This window comes from Ursus maritimus, unplaced genomic scaffold (genome assembly GCF_017311325.1).
Source record: "Ursus maritimus isolate PB19 unplaced genomic scaffold, ASM1731132v1 scaffold_14, whole genome shotgun sequence".
Taxonomy (NCBI): Eukaryota; Metazoa; Chordata; class Mammalia; order Carnivora; family Ursidae; genus Ursus; species Ursus maritimus.
Window position 1 is genome coordinate 35,572,765 of NW_024423786.1, and position 24,756 is coordinate 35,597,520.

General features: G+C 49.0%; 1 protein-coding gene across 1 annotated transcript in view; it reads right to left on the bottom strand.

The window, feature by feature from the left end:
• The window catches only part of CACNA2D3 (calcium voltage-gated channel auxiliary subunit alpha2delta 3), an 834,639-nt gene extending 810,666 nt beyond the window's left edge, over positions 1-23,973 (bottom strand). The window contains exons 1-2 of the mRNA XM_040628675.1: positions 23,852-23,973; positions 23,114-23,195 (exon numbers count right to left, since the gene is read on the bottom strand). Of these exons, the coding sequence (XP_040484609.1) occupies positions 23,114-23,195; positions 23,852-23,973 (204 nt within the window). The remainder of the gene's footprint in view (positions 1-23,113; positions 23,196-23,851) is intronic.
• Between the last annotated feature and the right edge of the window lie 783 nt (positions 23,974-24,756).

The following is a 24,756-nucleotide window of genomic DNA, read 5'->3' on the forward strand; positions in this document are numbered from 1 at the left end:
CAGCTGACATAGCGCCCAAGTCACTTCATCCTCCTAACACCCCCCTTCCAGGCAGGTGCAACCGGCATCTTATTTCTGGAGATAAGGGAAGCGGGGCTTGAGACTCAGTGCCCTCTGAAGACAGACACCGCCTTCTGCCGTGGCTCCCGTGGGCCCTGCTGGGTGTGTGGAGGTGCCGTGGTGCACGGAGCTCACTCGTGAAAAGGGACTATCATCACCTGACCACACCAGGCAACTCTCCCTCTCCCCACAGCCACATGGAGATCGGGAGCAAGCACCAAGCACCGCGCCCTGCAGCCTCACGCTCCTGCCCCACTGTGAGGTCTCACTTCCCACCAGTGTGTGCTCTGCTGGACCACACTCTTCCCCGGAGAGCCCCCGGGATGCAGGGATATCCAGTGGCAGAACCAGGCGCTGCTATTTATGACCACTAGCATTCAGAGAGTGTCTGGACTGTTTCTCTTCTTCTTTATATATTTTCATGATAGTAAATGAATAAGCGGACACTTCCCTACAAGAAAAAAAATGCAACTCTTTACAATAGTGTCTACAGTCCCAGTTTTTCAAGCGAGGAGTAAATGGTTTCTAGCGTAGCATCCAGACTCCAGAAGTCCGTATGAAAGCTTACCCGGTGCTTTCATTACCAAAATGCAACCCCCCCCACCAGCCTCCTGACAGTGTGCAGTGCAAGCTTGCATCTGCAAAGACCTCCATTTACTCTGGGGTTTAGATACCGCTGCATAATTGGCAATATAACTCATTTTATAATTAGTCATTGTTAATTCCTATTATTACTGTTACCCTTAATTTATTTCACTGCTAAAACAACTGCATTTGGGAGATTAAGGAGGCAGCTTGCACTCCCCCAGCCAACACTTAGATCCTGGTCTATCTTTTTAAAGCCAGTCTTTCAGAGTAGGAGCCAATCCAAAATCTCAAATTATCTGGGGGATCCCAAACGTTGATTTTTAGAGTGACACCCAATATCCTAAGACCTCCCTCTAACCCACACACAGGGTAGCTAAAATACACACACAACTGATCTCTGGGATGGTTTAAAGCTCTATTTGTATGAATAATAGTTTTTACAATGAATCAAATTCCTGTAGTCCTACAGTCTGATGGTTAGAATAAATAGTAAAAATAATAAAAATGACATTTGCCATTACTGAGTCCTTTCTATGTGCTAAGCACCTGACATATATTATTTTACATAATCCTCATAATAATTCTAATAAGTGGATATTATTTTTCTCTTAGTAAACTGAAACTGAGGGAGGCTGACTTACTTGCTCAAGCCCACACACCCAGTAAGCCGGACAGATCTGAGCCCAGGTATGCCTGACCGCAGAGCCTTGCTCTGAGCCCCAAATCAGTTGTCCCACACATGTACGGAAAACCAAAGGTCATTTAGTCCAACCGATGCCATCTGGTCTCCCAGGCAAGCCTGAGCATGGACAGAGCTGGACACTACAGGAGAAACAAAGAAGGCAAATGAGCACCCGCACACACGTGCGTGCAAATACACACTCATGGGGCAGCAGGAATGGAGAGCGTTAACAAAGCACACGCACTCTGGCACGGTGACTCCCCTTGAAAGGACAGCTCCAAGGGCATAGTCAGAAATGGGATGGGCAGACAGACAGGGATGTTCGTGCAAGCACTGTTTACCCTGGGGGAAAACCCGTGTTAGAAAACGTCCGTGTTGGAATTGGGGGAAGGTGACGTAAGTCACCCCACATTCGCAGGATGAAATGTTTGGTCGCCAGAAGACAGATCACTCCGAAGAATGCTAAATGATAAGAGAACATGTTCCTGCTATAAAGTTAGGAAGAAAAAATAAAATAATGTCATATCTACAGCTTAATTCCAACTTCAAGCAGCCCAAAAGAAATGCTAAACAATTTTTAATGTGGTTATTCTTGCAGCATGAGATTAGGAATAATTTTTTTCTTATTATGTCATTTGGTACTTTCCGAGTTTTCAAAGAAGGGAATGAATTTTATCTTTCATAGGAAAAGAATCATTTTAAGTGGCTCCTACCCTGCCTGAATCCACTAGAAAACGTCTTGCCATTATAAAATAGTTGGCACAATATGATCCCGTTTATGCAAATATGCATATATGTACACACACACATATATTCAAAGGAAAAAAGACTAGAAGAAATGCACCCAAATATTAACGTTGATCGGGCCGGAATTGCAGTTGTTTATATTTGCTCTTTATCTATCTGTATTTCAAAAAAAACCCACAATAAACAGATAATGCTTTGTAATGTAAAAAGCAATAGTTTGCCATAAGTTATCCTTTCCTCCTCGGTGGTCATCCGGCGTGGAGGCTGGAATGCTGCAGTAGAAGGAAACTCTTGTCTCTGGCACCTTTTGAAGGCCATGTGGTTGCACAAAGAATCTACACCTGTCGGAGTGAACTGGGCAATTCTCTTGAGGAGAAGTCACCTACCCGACAACTTGGCCTGGTCTAGGGGCTTCTTTGATCCTGGGAAGAAAAGCAACTAGAGGGAAAGAATGTGGCCAGAGCCCAGTAGCTGCTGGCGTGACCGATGGGCTCATTAGCTCCCTACTTCCTGTGATGGGAACACATTCTGGGGCACAGAAATCTAGTCATGACCGGCTTCTCATGGTACCTGGAGGACCCGTGTTAGCTAGTCGCTCCGTTACCACTCAGGGGCACTCTCCTTGTGCACACTCTGGGAGAAGGGCGCCTTGCACCTGTCACTAACTAGCACAGTCACTTCCCAGGGGTAACCTGACAGGTGCACGCCATGCCAGGAAGGAAGGATGGCGCAGTGCTTGCCTGGAATCCTGGCTCTACCACTTCCTAGCCAAGTGACTTAGGGAAGGCTAATTAATAGTCTCTGTGCCTCAGGGTCTTCATTGGTTAAATAGAGATAATAATGGAGCAGCTTGCCCGCAGGGTTGTGGGAGGATTAAATGAGTTAATATGTATTAGGTGTTTTGAATGCTGTCAAGAGTATCAGTGTGTTGTCATCATCACCACCACATCGCAAGGCTTCGCTCTAGGAAGCCACAAGGAAAAAATGGAGGAAGACAAACAGTCCTCAGAAAGCCTGCGGAGCTGGGCAAGAGGACCCTTGCGATGACAAAACCGTAATTAGAAACCAAGTCAACTGTGATAAGCACAAGTGAGGTACAAATGGCCAACAAGGACAGAGATTGGAAAAGGCTGCCCGAAGGCAGCAGCAACGGAGGGTTCAGCACAGAGCCCCCCGCCCAGCAGGAGCTCGAGAGCTGATTGCTGAATTCAGAAACTAGGCTGTGAAGATCGAGGATTCAACAAGCAGCTCTAGGGACAAGGATGGGAGTTTGGGGCAGCGGAAGCAAGTAAAGCAAAGACGAGAAGAAAGTGTAGATGAGTTTTTGGGACCCAGAACTCATGTCAGGAGCTAAAGCGTGGGCATACTTGGGGTGGTGAGGGTAAGGCTGGGCCAGGACGGGTGAGGAGGCATAGCAAAGGACCCAGGGCCCCTTCATCTACTTCTTATGTTAATTCCTGCGGGCCACGGGTCTCAGCTTTCACAAAGCCTCCTCTGACCCTGGGCCAGGGCAGGTCTTCAGGTCCCATGCTGTCACCGCAGGGAGACTTGCACATGGTAATTCTAATTCTTACTCTAATTCTTTGAGAAATGCCTGATTTCTGCACTAGACTGTCATCTCCACGAAGGCACAGACTTTCTGATTTTTCTTGTCCTAGATCCCCAAAACCAGCACAATACCTGAGACAGAGTAACAAGATGCAAAAATGTCTGTTCTGTTGAATGATGAATGAACAAACGAATGAATGAATGAAATCATCAAATTCAGACTGTTTTCTTGTGCTCCTGCCAGGGACCAGCCATGGTCCAAGGCAGCCATGTGCTCTCGGGAGATGCTGTCCACCTCCTCCCTCCACGTGAAATGGAGAAATGGAGAAAAAACGTGTTATTGATGTATTTTGACATCCTGAACTAAAAGCTGCTACACAAGAAGGAAAGTATTAACAGCCATCATCTCTCCGATTTATACTGCACTATTCAAGGGCTGGATTCAAGGACTTTTCAAAAAAGAACAGAAAGTGACTCTCTCCACTCTTCAGCCCCTCTGCTGCTCTTTCTCTTCCTCTCTCAACCCAGAAGCCTTGCCCACAAAACAGATCTAAGAAAGAGAGTGCACAATGAAGCTTCCTGGCCCATCGCAATGGGAGTGTGCAGGGTTTGGGGGTGAGCTGAGAGGTTTAAATCACTTCTGCAATACACAAGAGAAAGATCACACACACACAGGGTAGACCAGGGCAGATCAGCGGGGAAAGCTTTCTCTTGCCAAGTCCTAGAAAAAGCACTTCGAATGGGGCCTCGCTGGGTCTAGGCTATTCCAACATCCTAGTGGGACTTGGATTTCAAAACGTAAGAGATTTTAAGAAGCTTTCTTCCTAAAGAGATAAAGGTTACCAGTCTGTCATTTTTCCCCAAAATGAAAACTAACCGAATAATTAGTTTCAACACAGCCATGAGGCCACCTCTAGGATGACCTAACTTCTTGGGATGCCATCTTGGAAAGTTTACGGGCACACACACACGTGAGCACACCCCCACACCCCTCACCTTCAGATAGAGGGGGACAAGCGGTGTTTCTTCTGCGAATTTAGGTGACACTAAACTAAGAGACAACAGCCCCTATTGGCTGAGGGTCGTAGCTGAGGACAGGACAGAGCTGGTGTGAATCTCTGATCTGTCTTTTATGATTGGCTGATCTCTCTGGGCCTCCGTTTTCTCAGCCTATCAAGTTCATTCATTGCCTGCACTCCTTTGTGTATTCCACAAACGGTTACCGATAGAGACTATCACGGGAACCAGAAAGAGAGCAATGAACAAGCCACAGGTCTTGCTCTGGAGAGTGAACGTCCTCTGGGTGAGGAAGTACCACTGACCCAGGGGGTGAGTGTATGACTCCAAGAAGGTAAGAATTACGATAATGGTTGCTGCCCTCCATCGAATTCCTGCAACTGCCAGACACTGAGCTCAATTCTGCAGTCGTGAGCTAATTTAAAAATCTTTACAACAGTCCAGTGAGATAGGAATCTCTTAAAGAAGAGGGAAACCTGAAATGAAGCGACTGCCCAAGGCCATAAACCATCCACAGGTCGCTTCGGGTGCTGTGACCTGAACCCTCAGCTCCACCGCTTACATCGGGCCCAGTGTTTCTGGAACGTGCAAGTCCACTTTCCCGTGCTGCTCAAGTTACGCCTCAGCCTTCCCTCCCCCAAGAGACCCCAGCTCTTCTCTCCTGGCTCCAGCCTGAAAAGAACACAGCACACTTGTTGAATGAACGCTGGCTTTTTTTTTTTTTTAATTTGGCAGTTTAAAGCAATTAACGTCATTTACTCGGGCGTGTTATTAAGTCAACATTCAAGGGAGGGTGGATCAGGGGAAATGAATATACCAGGTTACATAAATGTCAATTTACTCACTGCCTAAAATATCACAGAACTTCATCATATGTCAAATATTTTAGTCCCTTTTATTTTTGCCTTTTATATCCAAAGATGACTCCACTCCCTGACACAACTCTCAGAATGAGTCTGTGGTACAAGAACGCTTGGGAAAATACATTGGCAAAAACGCAGAGGAGGATTTACCAGGATGGGATGTCATTTTGGCCTCCTCTGACATCGATGCCACTCTGTCACCCTTGGCCATTTGGCTAAGTCTGCCTCATCATCTACAAGAATCTGCACTGGTGTGACTCTGCCCCCACTGGACTCCAAGTACCCTGGTGCGGTCAGCAGCATCTCCGTACCCCCCTCTCTCCGCAGGCACCTGCTGTGGACAGAAGCAGGACAACGTGTGTCGGCAGGATGTACGGACACTGGCACAACATGGACAGAGCACCACCCAACTCACGGTGCAGCATACTGGGAAACGAGGTGGGGTCTTCCCTCCTCTGGAAGCAGGCTGAGTCTCAGCACAGAGGGAACTTCAAGCTCTATCATGCACACGCCCAGGGAGAAGCAGCGAACTGCTCCAAGTCTGCAAACTCAGCAGTGTCAGAGCCAGAGGTAGGACCTGGACCTCAGACCTCCAGGCAGGGCCTTGCCCTCTCTAGCCTGGTCCAACCACATCACGTCCAAATAACCAAAAGGGGGGGAAAAAACAAAACTGGAAACCAAGCTCACTAGCTTCATGATCTTGGGCTCCGTTTTCTCATGTTGTACATGAGGACGAGGTACCACGCATGGGTCTCTTCATGCACTGGCTCATTCACCGAATACTCATGGAGCATCTCCTCGGGCCAGGTCCTGGCTGTGCCAAGAAGGAGACAGCATCATTCCTGGCCTCAGAAAGACAAGGAACACTTGGTCAGAGAAGGAGATGAGAAGACAAGTGAATGGCTGGCAGGTAAATAACAAAAACCAGATGCAGGGATGCTCTAAGAGCAGGAGACCAATATAACATAGATGGGCAAACTCCTTCTAAATTCCATTAAGTGTTAAGTAAAGTATCAGGTGTTTTGAAGACCACTGCTCGCCCTCTGCTTCCTAAACCTGCCTCTTCCACCCTCCTCCCCACCTCTCACATTTCCTCCCCATTGCTCCCCATCATGCCACCCACATATCGCCTCTAGCTGGGCTGCCCACATTGTAACACCTGCAACCAACTAGGTTGGCTTCAGGCAAGAGGAAGAAGCAAATACAAACACAGGTAAGAACAGGGTCACAGTCAGACAGCTCTGAGTTCAAGAACCAATGCCACCACTTATTACCTATGTGAACTTGGTTGAGTCACTTCACCTCCCTGAACCTAAGTGTCCTCATATACAAAATGGGCTCTCAAAGTACCTGTCTCATGGGATTGTTGAGATGGTGAAGTGAAATTTATACAGAGAGCTTAGCATTGCAACTGGCTGATTAATGTTATCCACCACTACCATTATTATTAAGGAAAACACAGCTTTAATCCCCAGATCAATGCTGCACCTCCCAGAATGAAAATGAACTAGCCTATAATTTACCCTGGTAACACTGAGGGCATTGTTCCTCTCTTAACATATTTACGACGTTGTAAAATCAATGTACTGGCCACAGCCAGCCTTCCAAAATGAACAGAAGGAGCAGAGTAGATTAGAAATGAGTAGAATAGAGTAGAATAAAATAGAATAAATAGAATAAGAGTCCAGTCGAATAGAATAGACCAGATTGCACTGCAGAGAAGAAAGCTAAGAAATGTTGCATGAAACTTGCATTGCACATGTGAAGTTGTATGCAACGGGTTGCATTGAACCGTGTATTTCTTACTTTGGGTCACGGTCAAAAAAGTATGAAAGCCGCTGACTTAGGAAAAATGCAGTTTTGTGCCCAACAGGCCCCTGGGGGAGCAATTCTTGTACCAGGGAGATTAGGAGCAGCCTTTTATGGGAAGCAGATGGCGTCTTTCATATTGATGTTCACCAAACAATTTTCTGTTAAAGGTCCCAGTAACCTATTTGGTAGGAAGAAAAGCCATCGGTGACAGGTCAACAAATTTCTCTCCATCTTACAAATTGGAGAATGGTCACTTCAACTCTGCTCAGTGATTTCTAAATAAACTGCTTCAACAATCAGACGTGCTCCTGGGTACCTTCTGACTTAAAAGATAAAATGCCTGCCTTGTTCCAAAGCCCCCACTTCTATTGCAGAGAAAATCTCCATCCATCCCATGCACACTGAGGAGGCTGGGTCTGGGGACTGAGCAGCCGCAGCCTCTGGCCCAGGACAGCGCAGACCTCACACACCCACATCCTTAAGCAGATCACAGTGGGAAGACATGCACCTTTCCTCTCAGCGGGAAAGACAGGGAATGATTCGGTCTCTTTAGGGGAATCCAGAAGCCTTCCCAGAGATACAAACAGTGTTTCTCCAAGCATGGTCCCTGGGCCACCGACGTCCGAATTACCTGTTAGAATGCAGGTTCCCGGGCCGTGGGCCAAGCTTCCTGAGTCCGAATCTCCTGGGGTAGGACCCTGGAAGAATGCATTTTAATAAGCTCCCCAGGTGATAGTTCAGCAGGCAGAAGTCTGACATCCTCAAGAGGCAGGGCTCAGCAGTCAGACAAGGGCAACGGGGTCAGCCGTGTGGACGGCGGGACTGGTGGGGGCCGAGGCACAGCTGCGTGACACAGCCTGACGTGCTCCAGGAGTGTGAGCCGTGTGCTGCCATTGAAGCATTCAGGGTGAGGATGCAAAGAGTGGCCACAGCAGCGAGGGGATTTTGGAACCCAACACAGCTCCACACACCTCCCTGAGTGTTCAATGGGTGTGTGCTGAGGCAGGAAGGGAGTGAGGAAAGGAAGAAAACATTTCCAACATTTGGTCAAAAGCAAAAGGTTCTCGTAAGTCTGTTAAAACAGCTGAAGATTCTCCCAAGTCATGGTGTCCTACCCAAGACAAAGGAACTGGTCATGTGCTCCTCTACTGCGGGAAAGGAGAAGGTTGAGCCTCGGGTTTCCAGACAGGTTTCTCAATGTTAAAGAAACACTCTTGTGGACTAACTGTTCTGTCTCCTACGTCCTGCACTCGACGTAGATCGTGCTAATAAGGGGAATGTTCCCCACGACACATTGGGACAAAGTATCCTGGTTGTTAAAAACAGACACATTGGGATGCCCGGGTGGTGCAGTGGGTTAAGCGTCTGACTCTTGATTTCAGCTCAGGTCATGATCTTGGGGTCATGAAATCGAGTCCTGCGTCGGGCTCCTGGCCAGGTGTGGAGCCTGCTAAGATTCTCCCTCTCCCTCGGACTCTCTGCCCCTCCCCCAGCTCGTGCACGCGTGCTGGTGCGCGCTCTCTCGCTCCCTCTAAAATAAATTTAAAAATAAAATCTTTAAACACAGACACAGCGGGGAACATTTTCACCAGGTGAAGTTCAGGCTTCAATGTGGCTGGACTGGAAGAAAGGCTGCACAAAGCAGGCTTCCTATGGGGTCCTGAAGGGGGGCTCTGACAGGCACGGGGCTGTCTGGGGCTAGTAGCTGTCTCTCTCCATCCTCTAAGAAGCCCACGGTGGGACGTGGAGCCTCACTTCCCTCTGTAGTCTCGATGTCCTCATGAATGCATGAGCTGGCAATAAAAACACCAGTGTGCCAGGCCTGGCCTGTTCCTGATTCACTGTGGCACGGGACATGCCACCAGGCCTGAGCACCCACAGCTAGAGGGACTGGGTTCCCAAGATCTGCCGCAGCTCGGCGTCCTCTCCCTCCCTGTGTAGTCAGACTCAGCAGGAACGTAGGAGGTGGGCATCAGATTATGGTCACTGTGAGCCCACAAAGCAAATTCCAGGGGTGCTCCCCAGAGCAAAGACCACCCGAGGAAGCCTCACAGCCTCGGCAGAGTGACATCCCAGCAGGAGCTGGACGCGGACTCCTCCGTAAGCCTCAAAATGCAATACTGGTGGGCCTGATACTAGGGATAGAGGGGCTGGAGCTAAACATCTTCTGGCAAAACTGCCCCCCCATTAAATCCACATAATTTAATTCCCACTTCCCAACCAGCTGTTCCCCTCATCTCAGAGGAGCTGGGCTTGGTGTGAGCTTTCCGCATCTCTGCAGGCCAGGCCTGGGGAAGAAAGCAGACAACTGCACCTGCAGGACACAAAAGCGAATGCAAATCACCCCGACTGGCTGTATGGCCTCCCGCAAGGTTTCCTCCTCCATGGAGGTGGGGGAACCAGCCAGGAGGGCTGCAGCCAGGACGCTGTCCAGGAGCAGGTGACACCGCCCCGTGGATGCTGCAGTTCCATGCGGTGGACGACAGCGCCCGACTGCCCTCGATGCACACGGAGAAACCCATCCCGGGGATGTAAAGAACAAACATACAAATACAAAATAAAGCAAGCTGCACAGAGAAGGTGAAATCAAGCCCAGCAAACGCCGTGTAGCGTCATGACGCCGGCAGGGCCTCGGAGAAGGTGAAAGGGATAGAAATTAAAATTCTCATTTCTCCCTGATGTCACTGGGAATGTGGCATCCGAGCACTTCATGGAATTAGCTGCAGCAGCCCCCTAATTGCCTTTGCCTAGTTGCCTCCCCCAGGTTGATGGTGGCGGCTGCGGCGGAGGCCCCATCAGTCTCGCTTGGTGCTCCTCGTGCACCCGCGCGGCACTGCGGTGCTCCCGCCCGACACTGCAGTGCTCCCGCTGCAGCTGCCGGGCTCGGCGCCGCGGAGGTGCCGGGACCCCTCATCAGCCCGGCTGGGAGGCTTCTGGGGGGGGACTCAGCCATGTGTTCGGGATGCTGCCGGGACGCTCCCCAGGGGCAAGGAGGGGGTCGCAGGCTGGAAGAAGTGAGGACCAGCTGGCTCGGATGTCTGGCAGTCCCTGCTGGCACCAAGAGGGTTGTGGGCGAGGGACCGGCCCGCAGGGCTTCAGAGCTGGATTGCTGCAGCCAGGAGGCATTCATGCCTGATGCTGGGGATTCATAAAACCGAGTACTAGAGAGTAATTGGGGAAAGGGATGTGAAGGACCTAGTTCTTGGCCTGCACTCGATACCGTTTTTATTCTGATCACCAGCACGTGAGCACCAGAAAAAAAAACTCGGCAAGGTTCTTCCTTTGTTTAATCTGTACATCCCAAAAAGAACCCCTGAACCCCACCCAAAGATAGCTCTGTACTACGTGCCAAAGGAGGATGCTCTCCCGTCAGAAAGAGCAAGGCTGTCCTTGAGGAATTTAAGGTCTAGTCACCTGCCTCCTTCTGGACACCACCCCCCCCCCCACAGAAAGAGATAATGGGTCCTCAGGATATCACGTATCCCCATGACTGCCAGGGGCATGAACAGATCTGCCAGACTCATTCCACTCAAAATAAAACTGACCCTAGTTGGTCCAAGGGCTGTGCCCTTCAAGCTAGCTGTCAATCAAGCAGAAAAACAGAACTGTGTTTCTTCCCTGAAAAAATAATAAATAAGCACCAACAAATACCCAGGGAAGAGAGACAAAGAATGAGCATATCAAAAACCAAGGAGCTGAAATTTACTGGGCATGAAGACTGTCATAGGCTGACACAGCTAATCCTCCCCATGACCCCATTTTACAGGTAAGGAACCTGAGGCCCAGAAGTGAATGAAGCTAAGGGACACACTGGGTCTCCAGCCAGATCCATCTTGGAGTACCAGGGTCCTCCCCACGATCCTCCGTTACCATAATGGGGAATACAAAAAGGGAAAGTGAACTAAATTCAATGAGATTCTCAGAAAGGCTTCTTAGGAGTCAGAGCTGATGCGGAGAGGGCTGGCTGATCCTCAGAGGAATCAAAAGACAAGCAGCATTCTGTTATTATAATAAAAGAGAAAACTGTAGAAAGCTAGAAGGTTTACCGGGCCCTCCCCTCTTTGTTGCCCCCGTTTTAATTCTGCATTATGAAAGCAAATGACAATGCATCCAAATAAGACTAACAATTCCAAAGGGGAAAGGATTAAGGATGAGGAAGAGGTGTCCACCAAGAGTCCTGATGAGCCAATAACAGGCTCAGACCACAGCGCGCTGGTCAGGGAAATACCCAGGTGCCCCAGCCCAGGCACCTGAACAGGACTCACAGGACCCAGGCTCCAAGCCTGCATTAGCCACTTGGAGCTGGGTAACCTGGGGCAAAGCTGCATTCTCTGTTTTGGTTTCTGTCTAAAATGGAGGGGATGACAGAACCGACCTCAGGAGCGGTTGTGAGGAATTAAAGAATACACATGAAACACACGGCACAACACACAGAGCACAGGCATCGTTGCAATTCCTGTCTAAGACGCCTTTGTGCAGTTCAGTGGTGGGCAGCTCTCATGGAGGTCTCCAAAGAAGGCCTCCAGGTGGCCTGATGCTAGCTCTCCCCCCAGCAGACGAACGGCTCTCTCCAGCAGCCAACGCACCCAGGATGTGGGAGCAGCTCCTGGGGATGACAACAGGAGCCCACCTTTTCTAAAAGCTTCCTGTGAGCCACTTATTGCCAAGCATCCTGTGTCCATCTTCTCGTTTGGACTTCTCAGCTCCACCCTAGAAGTTATTACTGCCATCGTGTCCATTTGGGAGACAGAAACCCTGAGGTTCCACGACTGACTTGTCAGGGTAGCACTGGATTCAAATCTGGATTAGCCTAACTCAGATCCCAACCTTCGCCTACACATTTCTGCCTTCCCAAGACCAACCGCCTCCCTTAAAAGTAAATTTTTAAAAATCAATCCTCTGATTTCTAAGTCTATATATTTTTCCTAACATTAATAGGGCATTTGTTTCATGTAAAAAAAAAAAAAAACTGAAAATCCTGCTATATAAGTAGAAAATCCAGCTGTGGCTCCATAATTCTGAAATTCCCCTCCTGGGAAATGTATATCGTTGGCTTTTTTCAAAAGATTAGCGAGCTGTGAGCCCTTTCCTGAGAGGATTACATCTTCTTTCAGGGTGACCAGATGACTCCTGATGCTCTGAAACACTCAGACTTGGCCACAGACCTTGGGATTTTAAAGTAGACCTCAGTTTTTATTTACAAAAGGAAACATCCCATGCATATTAAAACACACACACACACACACACACACACACACACACCTTTTACTGGTTGTCAGACACCGATTCCATTAAACAGCGTCCTCTGTGCTAGTGTGCAAACGCACACCATTGTGACAGGGGCACACTCAAACCTCAGCACTGGCATCCAAGCAGCCAAAGACTGTCAGTGGGCAAAAACCTGTGCCCATTGAGCTGCTGGTACATGACGTGATCATGGTGTGTTAACAGAAATCTCGTGGATAATGGAAAGTGGTAGGAAGCTAAGAGTAAAGCTGTCTGTTATGACTCGTGGCCAAAGATTACCTACTTCCAATGGATTTACTGCCTCCCACACCTATTGTTCTTTTTACAATATTTTTCCGCCTCTGCCTCAACAAAGCACAATAGAAAAGGCATTACGGATGGTGCAGGTACAAAGAGCCAAAGCCCTGCCCGGTGTTTCTGACTCTCCCCTTGCTTTACAAATTACAGTACAACGTTATAGCAAGAACAAACTTGAATCCCCAAACTGCCCACCTTTACCGTATAAGGGACCAGATGAGAAGAATTCGGGAAAGAAAGCAAAAGAAATCCACCTCCTTGGGGACGTCATAAATGCTTTTGTTTGCAATCGTGCCTTTGTCACATTAAATGCATGTGCCATACACTGTCTTAATTTTATGAGCCCGTCGTGGGGTCCAAGTGACTAAAATTCCAGAAGTCTCTTCTGCTCTTCATCTGAAATGAAGTGGGACACTGTAAATGGGAGGGTAGCCAGAGAAGTAAGGCTTCCCATGTGCCACATATTGTTCTAAACTACTTCATATGGGTTCTATCACTTAATCCTCCCCAACGCCCCGTAACACGGGTGCTTTTATTAGCAGTTCTATTTTGCCGAGGAGCAAACCAAGGCCCAGGGAGGTAAAACTAGCGACTGGCAGAGCAGAATTCAACTCCAAGGCCCATGCTCTCTTTAAAAATCTCTCGTTAGCTGTGCATGCTCACTGTAATAGAAATCTAGATTTTTCTAAAACCAGACGCTTCGTTCCCTCCTGGGAGCCAAGAGTTAGCAGCTGTCAAGAAGGAAATGCAGGGTCAAGTTTACATCATGGGAAGGTCTAGACTCCAAGGAATTCCACAGGCCAATTACACCTTTCATTCCGTTTTAATGCAAAACACCAAAGTCTCAGGAAAAGATGTCAAGTCATTAAGCGTATGACACCACACTTGCCATATTTAGAGACCTGAGCAAACAGACGAAGAGCAGGTTTGACTTTTCAGGGAAAACACGAAGGGAAATGCTCCCCAATTGTTGCAGAACGGCTGAATCCTCTTGTATTAACTGAGACAGCATCCTGCTTGGGGATCCCACAAGACTGTTCTCTTCCTTGGCAGCTCCTCCCTCCAGGCTAAGAAGAGGGGTTAAGGTGCCCGACACTGGCCCCTCTCCCCTGCCAGCCAGGGCCAGACCAGCCAACCCTGCCCACTCTCCCCTAGGAACCATTTTATGTCTCCGGCAGGCACAAGCCCACGCTGGAGGTTAGAGAGTCCTTCTTAGCCTCGTTACCGAAAGAGCGCACATCCTGATATCCCACCTGAGGACGCATGTCTGGGGGAAAGAAAGTGGTGAGGGCTCTGGCATCCCAACCTCCCCAGCCCTTCTCATCATCCTGCTGCGGTCCTGCAGACCCCACTGAAGCCTGTGCTCAGGTGGGATCAGCCCACACAGGTGGCCTGTGCTATAAAGGAAAATCCCAAGCTTGGGGAGTCGAAACAAACCAGTGTGAGTCCCAGCGCCACTACGAGGCCAGCTGCTCCACCTCCCTGAGCTGCGAGACCCACGTGTGAGAGGCAGGTAATGGAGGCGACCCCCAAAGGGGACCAAGGACCACGTCGGACGTCCTACGTGATCCACCTCCCTACAAAGAATGCTTGGCTCATACTAAACACTCGAAAGAAAAAAGTCCATTTCCTTCCTATCCAGCCCCACCAGCCATCTGTTTACCTAAGCTGGTTATGACCTTGGTGGATTTCAAGAAGCTGCCAGTACAGACTCTGACGTTCTGTAACATTCCGGGGCACAAACGGATCTTGGGCACTTTTCGGAACTACCTGGCCCGAGTGGAGCTACCACAGACTTGCAAGTTTACTTTCATTCCTCACTTCTTACTGACTTCCACTGCTGATTATAATGGCTTCATGCATAAACAATGTTCTTAAGTCATGCAGCTACAATAGCACCCCCCAGCATAACTTCAAAGTATCGGTGTCTATGTTTACCACCAACAGGGGTGGCCCGTGTCACTCCTTCGACATCGTCAAGGAGATCGGCAGAGGACTGCAGATGCTCCCCCGCCAACATGACAACAGAAGGTGCCAAGCTAGCTCTGGAGCAGAGGCAGGCAGTGCCAGTGGGAAGGGCCAAGGGACACAGGATGCCCTTCAGGGTCTCCTGAGACTTGGGGGCAGATGGCAGTCCCCATGCATCACTGCACCTCCCTGTCCTGACTGGAGGAAAGACCTCCCTGCCCAGCGAGGTGCCCCGTCTCCTGCTGGTCTCCAGGGCCACTCCCCTACCCCCACCCCAAAAGTCACTGGGAGAAGTCCAGCAGATGGGATTTTCATGGGAGGAAATGCCTGGAATGCTGTCAAAAAGGGCATCTGGATGAATGAGGGCCCGTGGCTGGCTCCTGGATGCACCCCCTCATCAGGGGAATCTCTGGGTGCCTGTACTCTCCTATGGCTCCAGCCACACTCGCAACACTGGGGCACACGCAGCCACTCCGCAGCCTGACCTACCACCCCCACAGCAGGGCAGAGCCAGGGAGGAGGTAACGGGGAGCCCCTGATGCAGTTCTTCAAGCCTGATTCCTCGTGGGAGGGGTTCTTCTCCTGACCCTCAAGGTCAGGACAAGGGACAAGAGAGCTGACCTCAAGGAGAAGAATGAATGGGCAAAGGCTATGTCCACACAGCCTCCTCCCGCTTGGGTCCACATGCTCCCTCCCGTCAGGTGCCTGGTGGGATCACCTACCAACACGCCAGCACCCAGCACTCACTCACCCATCCGTGCACGTGGCCATTTGCTCAGTCACACAGCTCTGTGCAGCCGGTGCCCACAGATGCTTGGTGCAGGTTACCGAAACACCTTCTATTTGTATCATGCAACCAGTAATGACCTCAGCAACTCCCTGGCGGGAGGCTTCCAGGTGCCAGGCACCATGCTAAGTGCTTTTTGTACTTTTTTTCATTTAATCCTCATCACAGCCTATAATGTAGAAGGTGTTGGTCTCCTTTCACATGCGAAGTTCAGAAATGTCAAACAACAAGACAACCCAGCTAGGAAATGGCAGGTCTGGGACTCCGATCCAAGTCCCTCTGACTCCACACAGTCTTCTCTGCTGTTAGCCCAGGCTTTCAGCTTCTGAAGTAACCTCTCAGCTGATACCTCATTTAATCCTCCCAAATACCCGTGAGCTAGAGAAACACACGTATTAACCACATTTTTCTCAGACGGGAGCTGAGGCCAAAAAAGGTCACATAGAGAGGAAGGGACATTGCTGCACATGGCCAGGGAAACAGACTCAGTCACCTTGGAAAGGCTGCTAAACTTCTGGGAGCCTCAACTTCCAACTCTGTAAAATGGGGGTGAATGGTAGTCCCTGACTCATTGGGTTGTTGGGAGAATTTAATGAGATGGCATATATAAAATCCTTATCACAGTACCTGGGTTGCAGGAACGCAGAGTGACTGAGTGAACGCTACCTGTTTTTACTATGAGATTAAGCAATTTGCCCAAATCCACTCAGGAAATGTCTACAGAAAAGATAAAAAGACAGATGTCAGGGCTCCTAGGCCAGTGACCTCTCCTTTAACAACACTGCATCTCCAAAGATGTGCGGCTCTGAAAATGCTCCAAGCTCTCCCCCTATTCTGATGATGAACAAAGACGGGCAAAGGATGCCTCCTAGACTGACTGTGGCCTGAACGTTCAATTAGACCGAGAGGACGAGCCACCCAGCAGGGGAAAGAGAAAGCCGAAATGAAGACAGCCTGTCCCGTAGGGGACTTCACCCGGGACCCAACAGGCCCTGTGCTTTAATGCTTTGCTGTCATCATCTTTAAATTCTTCGTGGTTTTTGAACAAAGAGTCCCACATTTTCCTCACTCATTGGCCCCTGCAAAATTGTGTAACTGGCCCTGGTCTCAGTAGATCCGCAGCTTCCCTGCCTACACGATCTTAGGTGCCAGATGGACTAGTCCTGTCCCAGCGGACCTGGTTGGGTCCCTCCAGCCATGCTCTCTAGCAGCCCAAGAGGACAAGAACGGTCCTCTCCATCAGCAGGCAGCATCTGGCACATTCTGTGACGAGCAGCATCTGCTTTTATGGGCGTACGCACGCAGCACGAAGTTAATAAGTATAATGGTAACAACATAAGTGAGCCCCGAATATCAACTGGCAGTTGCTTCACCTAAAATGGATAACCAGGTCTGCTCTGTGAACCCATAGCCATTTACGGCCCTGCCCAGCTTGCCTATCCAGATCATTTACATGGATAACAGCTCTTTTAACCTTGGGAGGGTACTGTTTGCCAATATCAGGTGCCAAGATAAACACTCTGAAGTGCACAAAGTGAAGAAATAGCCATCTATTTCTTGTCAAGAGAGAATGCTCTCCTTCCCAATATGGCCTTGAAATGCCCATTAATAGTTTGGCTTCTGAGTTATTTTCATAATCTTGATTTGAGGTCACCAGGAAGCTATGCAACATACGAATTTAATACACCTTATAAATTTAATGCCTTATTTAAACAGCCTTGGAATGAACACCCAATGAGTGTTGTTCAAAGCAAATGGAAATTGAAATGTTTACCATTTATTGAAAACACACTGGACTCTTTTCAAAGTTGTATCAGTAAAATAACTTTCTTCTGAAAAGCAGACGTGCTGGCTACGCACAGAGAAATCCCCTAAAAACACACGAGCTATGCAGATGCCTCATCTGTCGAGTGTGAGTTGTGGTCCAGGCAGAGGACTGTGTCACAGAGGGGTCTTTGAGCCTGGCTTGACATTTCAGGAACAACCACCTCCATCTGCTGGTCACTAAATACTCAGGAAAATCAAAGGGAATCAGGCGGCCCTCCTCTTCCTCTATAGCATCTCCTTCCCTTGCAGGAGCAGCTAACTTTTGTTTAATGGACCAAAGAGGGCTGATAAAGATTCTGTCAATGTTTCCAGAAGCCTGACATGAGGAACTTTTTCTCTTTCTGAATGATACACAACAGCACAACTGTAGTCACCTGACATAAAACATAGGCCATTATGTCTCTTGTATAAAAACTGCATTAAAAGGCTCTCATATGCTAATTCATAGGCTGGCATTTACAACATCTATTTCATTTTGTCTCAGTCTCAGCCATAGCAAACCTCCCAGTCAGATCACAGTGTCCCAGGGAACACGGAATCTGCTCAAAGTCTCTGTCTAGAAGATGCTCTGGGTCTCGGCGAAGGAGGCATTTTCAATAAGCACCGGACTGCAGAAGATGGGGGACCCCTGGCAGACGTGAAACTGGATAAAGAAAAAGCCCATTTGTGGGCATCTATGATGGTAAATCTGGATGAATGACAGACTGGACACAAAAGATCCTGGTGAGAACATCCACTTCTTTAAGGAAGGCCAGCACACCGAGTCATATATTGATCGACGTAAGTGTGAGCACCACCACCAACCGAGGATCCATCAAAGACCGAAAAGGGGCTCAAATCTCAAACTTGCACTCCGTGAATATGCGCTTCGGGCTGCAGGACAATTGAACACCCGGTGGGGCCACAGGTGCTTGGGATAATGATGCCACGTTTCTTTCACTTTTGTTCATCCTCGTACCGGCTAGATCTTCATCGCGAAATGGAAACGTTAATTGTGCTTGCACATGCCTGACAGATTTCATAATTATTAGGTGATTTGGTACTCGTGTGTTTGCCTAAAAGCACACTGGTATTAGAGTAAGATAAAACACAAAATGAAATAAAAAGCTAGCATGAGATCACCATAGTAATTAATCAAAATTATAACCACATTGAAATAAAAACCTGAGTTTGCCTCCGACAAGAAAACAACGTCTATATTTTCATTTCCCTTAATTTTGACTAGCATCTGTAAATCTAGCAACAGAGGCTGCAGCAGCTCCTAATGAGAGAAAAAGCAAAGCAGAAATGTAGGTAGCAGCCAAGAAATTTTGAGAGAAAGAAAAAGAAATGAACAAAAGGAGCTCAGACAAAAATTTAGCAAAGCCATACGAAAAGAACTTTATCTGGTCGGCAAGGGACCATGTGTGAGTTGATAAATGCAGTGAGATGGATACATGTGTGGGTAAGACGCATCACTGAATTCCAACTGGTTCGCCCTGTCCTGCTAATGCGCTGGTGATTGCGATAATGAGACCAATAAACTGTCCTGAAACACTGGAAACTGTCATTTCTGAGATTTCAGGATTTTTAAAATAATCTACCAGAGAAAAGTCCAGTAATTGAAGTGGTGCGGTGAATTAAAGCATTGGCCATTGGTGGTGTAGGTTGAATGCATTAATCTTGCAGAATGACAAATAACCGTGTTTACTCAACAAAAATGTTCAGCAAAGTAGCGCCTCCCCTAGAAAAGCATTCTGTAGAGCGGCAGGCTTCCTACGGGCAGCACGGCACTGCGACCCAATGCCTGATAAGTGAATACTCCTATTTAATTATTTAAAAGTCCATCGATTTCCACATTGATGAAAAGTCATAATTATCAAAATGGGTTAAAGAACCAACCTTTTACTTTGCTGACTCTGTCTCGTGGAAAGAGGCATCACGTTTATGTATTAAAGTCGCCCTCTCAATAAATAGTTGATAATGCAAAAACCTGGTCGTGCCTTCCAAGAAGTGCCTGTTTGGTAAGTGCTGCACGAGGCACCCAAGGTAAGTGTCCATTGTTTTCCTCGCATTAATGACAGAGACCCACAGAACCTGTATTTCCGCTGTACATTTATCATCCCGATTCTGGAAAACGTAATTGGAACCCTTCATCCCCATAAACACAGCAGTCTCGGAATGCGGTACCGAATAGAATGAAAACCCCAGCTTCTTCCAAATGCTTCCTAAGGAGGATGGAAATGAGAATCACGCCACTTTAATACCTTGTATTGTGGGTGTGCGGGGCGTGGAGCCCATGAGTTTAACAGCCTAGGTTACCGGACCTACTGGAATGCTGGGCACTGAATCCCAAAAGAGAGAGGTAATAAAACTGTGCCTCCCCAAAAGAACCCAAACAATGTGCCTTCTCTGGGGAAAATGAAGCAAGATAGAGGCAGCTGAATACTGGCATGAATATGTCAAATACGAAAGTTAATTAAAAGTTGAAGCCAATTGAAACCTCTGCCGGATCCGCCAGCTAAGGGAGACGAGACACAGACACAGAGCTGCTCGCCAGCACTTCCCTTTCGGGGGCCGTTGTTCTGTAACAACTGTAACAACCTCTCAAGATTCACTCTGAGTCCAACATACAAGTCTCAGGTTCTTCCGCACCATCCTGAAAGCACACCACTTTGCTACAACACGATGACAGCATTCTAAAAACTCAAAAATATACTCTCTTAAAGAAACTAATAGGTTGCTATTCCTGTGCTCAGCAAAGACAAAAAGAAAAAAAAAAAAATAGGGAAAGTCTGGCAGAGAATATCCCTAACATAGTATCATAAGCTTAAGTAGTGAAAGCCGTGGTATCAAACACAGAAACAATTGGGGAAATACTCTCCTTTTTGAAGCCATGACAATGAGGTACATTGTTAAACACTTGTATTTATGTTGATGAAGTCAGCGATAATTCTACTAGCTCAAATTATATTATCTAATAAAAAACCTTACCAAAATGGCAGTTTTCCCAGTCTCCAAACACCTTAAAATAAATGGCCAATTGTTATTTAACTTATATTCTCAATAGCTGTTTTGTAAAGTTTTGCCTTAGTGCAGAAATGACTAAACCCCCTTTCTAAAAATGAACATACTACATTAATTCACAACATGAAGTGTCAACTAGAGAAACCACATCGAGTATGTAAAATTATACAGTGGTATGCAGTTTGCCTACTTCACTGAAAATCAAATTTAAATGTCCATGCCTTAAAAGTGTAATTACAGTCTGTTATGCAACATGGTATTGTCACCTTTGAGTCCCCTTAACACAGTGTTAACTTCATTTTTCAGCCAAGTTTTTTTTTAAACTCGTTTTCAGAGTATCTGAATTGTAAAGGACGCGGTGATGTGACGGAAGGATGCACAGAGTTTTGACTTAGGGGAGTATTTCTTCGTGCAAATGGCCAGAAACTTGAAAATAAGCAAGAGAAAGGCAACTGTCTCCTTGCTTTTCCAAATGCCTCCCACTCTGAGCACCTTAGATCTTTTCTTAAAGTTCCTTGTACCCTGAACTGTCTAAACCGATGTTCTTTGTTTTAAAAAATGCCATTATATTTGGAGGCAGTGGACCAAGATGGCCAAAAGGTACCTGCAAAAGTATTCCCCAAGTTGCCTGACATGCCTGGCCCATCATTCAGGGAAGTCCTTGCCTATCAAGCCAAAGCCATAGGTACCTCAGGACTCGATGGCAGATGCCTGCCTTCGAAATGCAAGAAGAACAGGTATCCACCCCGGAACCTAACGCCAAACAACACCCCACCTTCCCCTTGCATCAGATTACAAAATGCCAGGCAACAGCAAGGAATGACAACAAAGCCATACACAGCTGGAAATAATTACACAATTGTCAAGCTGCAAACATGACAAAAGCAAAGCTAGGCTTGTGAATTCAATATCAGAAAGGATGCTGATGAGAAGGTAAGAGAGGCATGTTAGCTGTTTCCAATTTGCCATCATAGAGTAGCCAATCATATGGCTGGTGGGGTTTTGTGCCGTGTGTGTATGTGTGTGTGAGCGTGTGTGCTAACTTCAGACAGAAGGAAAAAGCCTATCTTCTGCGCTCCTGCAAAATGTGAGATAAAAGATATGTAAGCACAACCAAAAAACATCCACGGGCTCTGAAGGGATACTTTCAGAGTTGCTACAACTAAACTACAACATGCAGATGAAAAATATTTCTTTAAAGTTACACAAAATGTGCTCTTCTTTAAAAGCGTAAGGAAAATACACACGCTATGCAATACAGGCAGCAGCAACAGTCCCAAACTCTTCACGGCAAAATGCCAAAGCAGGATACAGACTGGTCCAGATTCAAAGAACACTAGCGGGAGAGGCAATTCCCATAAACTGACAGGTGGGTCGCAGGTATGTAAATTATCATTTTCCATAAAGGCACATTGCAGCCTCAAGTTTTTATCAACTGCCATCATTCAGGGAACTTCTTCCCCAAATAACGGAGTTGAGCAAACAGTCTTCCCACAGTTTCAAAGAATATGGCTACTGGCAATTTTTAAGAATAACTTCCCTCATTCCATTGTGGGCTGATGCCTTATTACGATATTTGGATCTCATGTGACAAACTGTTTCATATAATGTCCCCAAAAACGCTACTCTCTGAAGTGGAATGCCATAAATAAAATACGTACTTGGTTACCAGGCAGCACGCATAACACATATGTTACATTGGCCCAAAAAGCACATTTAAAAATGCTGAAAAGTTAACTTGACAATTTAATCTGTTTGTACCCATTTTCAGAGAATTATCCCCTAAAGGCCAATTTTATTTTCTATCTTTGAGAGAATACTTGGATTGATCCTGTTGATTTGTTAACTTGAAATCCTTTGAACCCCTGTAATCTCTCCTCCCCACCCTATTTTTTCTTTTTTTTTTTTCTTGGAGGGGAGGGCAAAGGACCATACATCTCACAAGGTAATTTTAAGCATAATGCTGCCTGTTTGAATTAAAATTGATGCAGCTTCTGATAAAAGCCTAATAATCAATTCTCCATTCTCATTACTCTCCAGAATTATATGGACGCAGACCAATTTCTGAAGTTTGCGGACTACTCTCATAGGTTATTACCCGGCAGTGCAGCTGAGTGGAAAGATAACCACATTCATTCTCCTTATCTGTAATGATGTAATGCATCCCAGCCCTGGGTCTAGCTGATTGGGGAATAATGGGATTGTACAACCGCAGGGATGACAAACAATAGTGCAACGTCTTTCTCGGATACGCTGAACCCCAGTCTCCAATGCAGGCAAGGTGACAGACATCCTAAAACAGGCACTGAGGCTGCCCCTTGGATGAAGTTCGCATTTTTTGGCCAGAGAAGCATCTGCTCTCACACAGCAACAGCAATACCGACACTGGAAGGAGAGCCGTGCAAACACACTCAGTTTCCGAGCCCAGCCAGGACAGTGCCAGGGAGGATCCTGCTTTTCTTTGTGTTTAGAATCAAGTGTCATCTAAAAATAACCAGTTGGTAGGGAGAAATCATTGCACAGTCCACTGCCAAGAAACGAAGGGATCAGAGACACCTCTGATAACTGATGCTGCTCGGGGTTCACGTTTGTTTGGAAAACTAAATCTGCCTCCATTTTCTGTGCTGGAAAAATCATCGCTTCCTGCCACCACAGAAACCTTACCTTTTGCAGAAGCTGGGAGCCGGAGTATTTAGCAGCAATGGATTTTATCTCCCCACCAAAAGCGGAGGCCCAGAGCTTCACCCTGCAGGGGAAAGGGCACAGGAACAAATGTAACACCCGTGTCACAGTCAACACGCACGCACACACGGGGCTGTGGCGGAACGAGCTGGGCGATATAACATGGGCGGGGGGGGTAGAAAAAGCGCCTGGGTAGAAACTGCCAGCACCAAACTGCAGAGCGCAACGCGGGAGGGGACCCCAGGGGGGTCACATAGTTCAAAATGCGCTAAGTCTCCCAAGCTCTCTAAAAAGATCACCGGGTTTTATGTGAATAATTGTCTGAGAACTTAACCACCCAAACTGGGCATCACCTGGCAAATACTAGTCGGAAGAAGCCCACCCATCCCCCCTCCCCAAAAAGAAGTGAGATGGCAAGACAGCAAAGAGGGAGTAAATAAACGGGCCCGCGGAAGTTGGATTCGGTAAACAGGCTTCAAAGTTGGAGCTGTCACTTGAGGTGAACCTCTCCAGGTCTCCCTCGCCGACCCGAGCGAGGGGGCCAGAGCATCCCACCCCAGCCTCGCCGCCCCACGCCCGTCCTGGAAGGCAGGTGCGAGAGGCGAGGCCGACGCCCGCGGCAGGTCCTGCCGGGCCGCACCTGCAGGCGCCCAAACTTGGGCAAGGCGGGTCGCGGGCGGCCGGGTCCCCTCCCCGGGCGGCGCAGGAGCCGGCACTTACACGGAGAGCGGGATCTGCTGCTCCGAGCGCACCACGGCCCCCAGCGCTGCGTAGAGAAGCGCGGCGGCTAGGAGCGCCGAGGCCCCCCGGGACGCGCGCCGCTGCAAGCCCGGCCCGGCCATGCTGGGCTCCTTCCGACGCGCCGGCGGCGGCGGCTACGGGAGCGGCCGCGGGGAGCTGCGCCGAGCGGGCGGTGGGCGAGCGCGCTGGGCTGCCTGCTCCGCGCCGCCCCGCCTGCCTCTCGCGCGCCGGGCTCACTTGGGGAGCAGAAAAAGGAGCGGGGGGTGGGGGAGGGCGGGGAGGAGGAGGGAGGGAAGGGAAGGAGGGGAGAGGGAGGCAGGCGGGGGAGGAGGGGAGGGAGCCGCGCCTCTCGCACGGCGGCCGCCCAGCCCCGCCTCGGCGGCCCCGGGGAGTCCGGCGGGCCCCGGCGGGAGGGCGGGAGGCGCCGCGCGGGCGGGGACTCGCAAACTCCAGTGTCCTTGGCGGCGGCGGAGCGCGCCCTGCCCCGCCCGGCCACTGCGGCCGGCGAGTTCTTTACAACTCCGCAGTCCGCCGCCGCGGGCGCGACTCTCGGGCTGCCCCGCGCGGTCCCCCGACCCCGGCGGCCCGGGCTGCTGGGGGGAAGAGGGGGAGGAGCGGGGACGCACGCCGGCGGCCGGGTCTGGGGCGGCGGGGTCGGGTGCTGCAGAGCCTTAGAGGATTCTCCGGAGGGAAGGGGCAGGCGGAGAGGCAAAAGTCTGAGGAAGGAGCCGGGGCTCGCGGCGGCGGCCGGGGTCGCCCGCGGCGGAGTAGGGCGGGGACGGGACCGGGGGCTCCGCGGGTCCCAGCGAGGGCACTGCTGCGTGGCCGCCCGCGGCTTCTCCTCGGGCCGCGGCGCCTCACAAGGGGAGGGTGCGGAGGGCGGC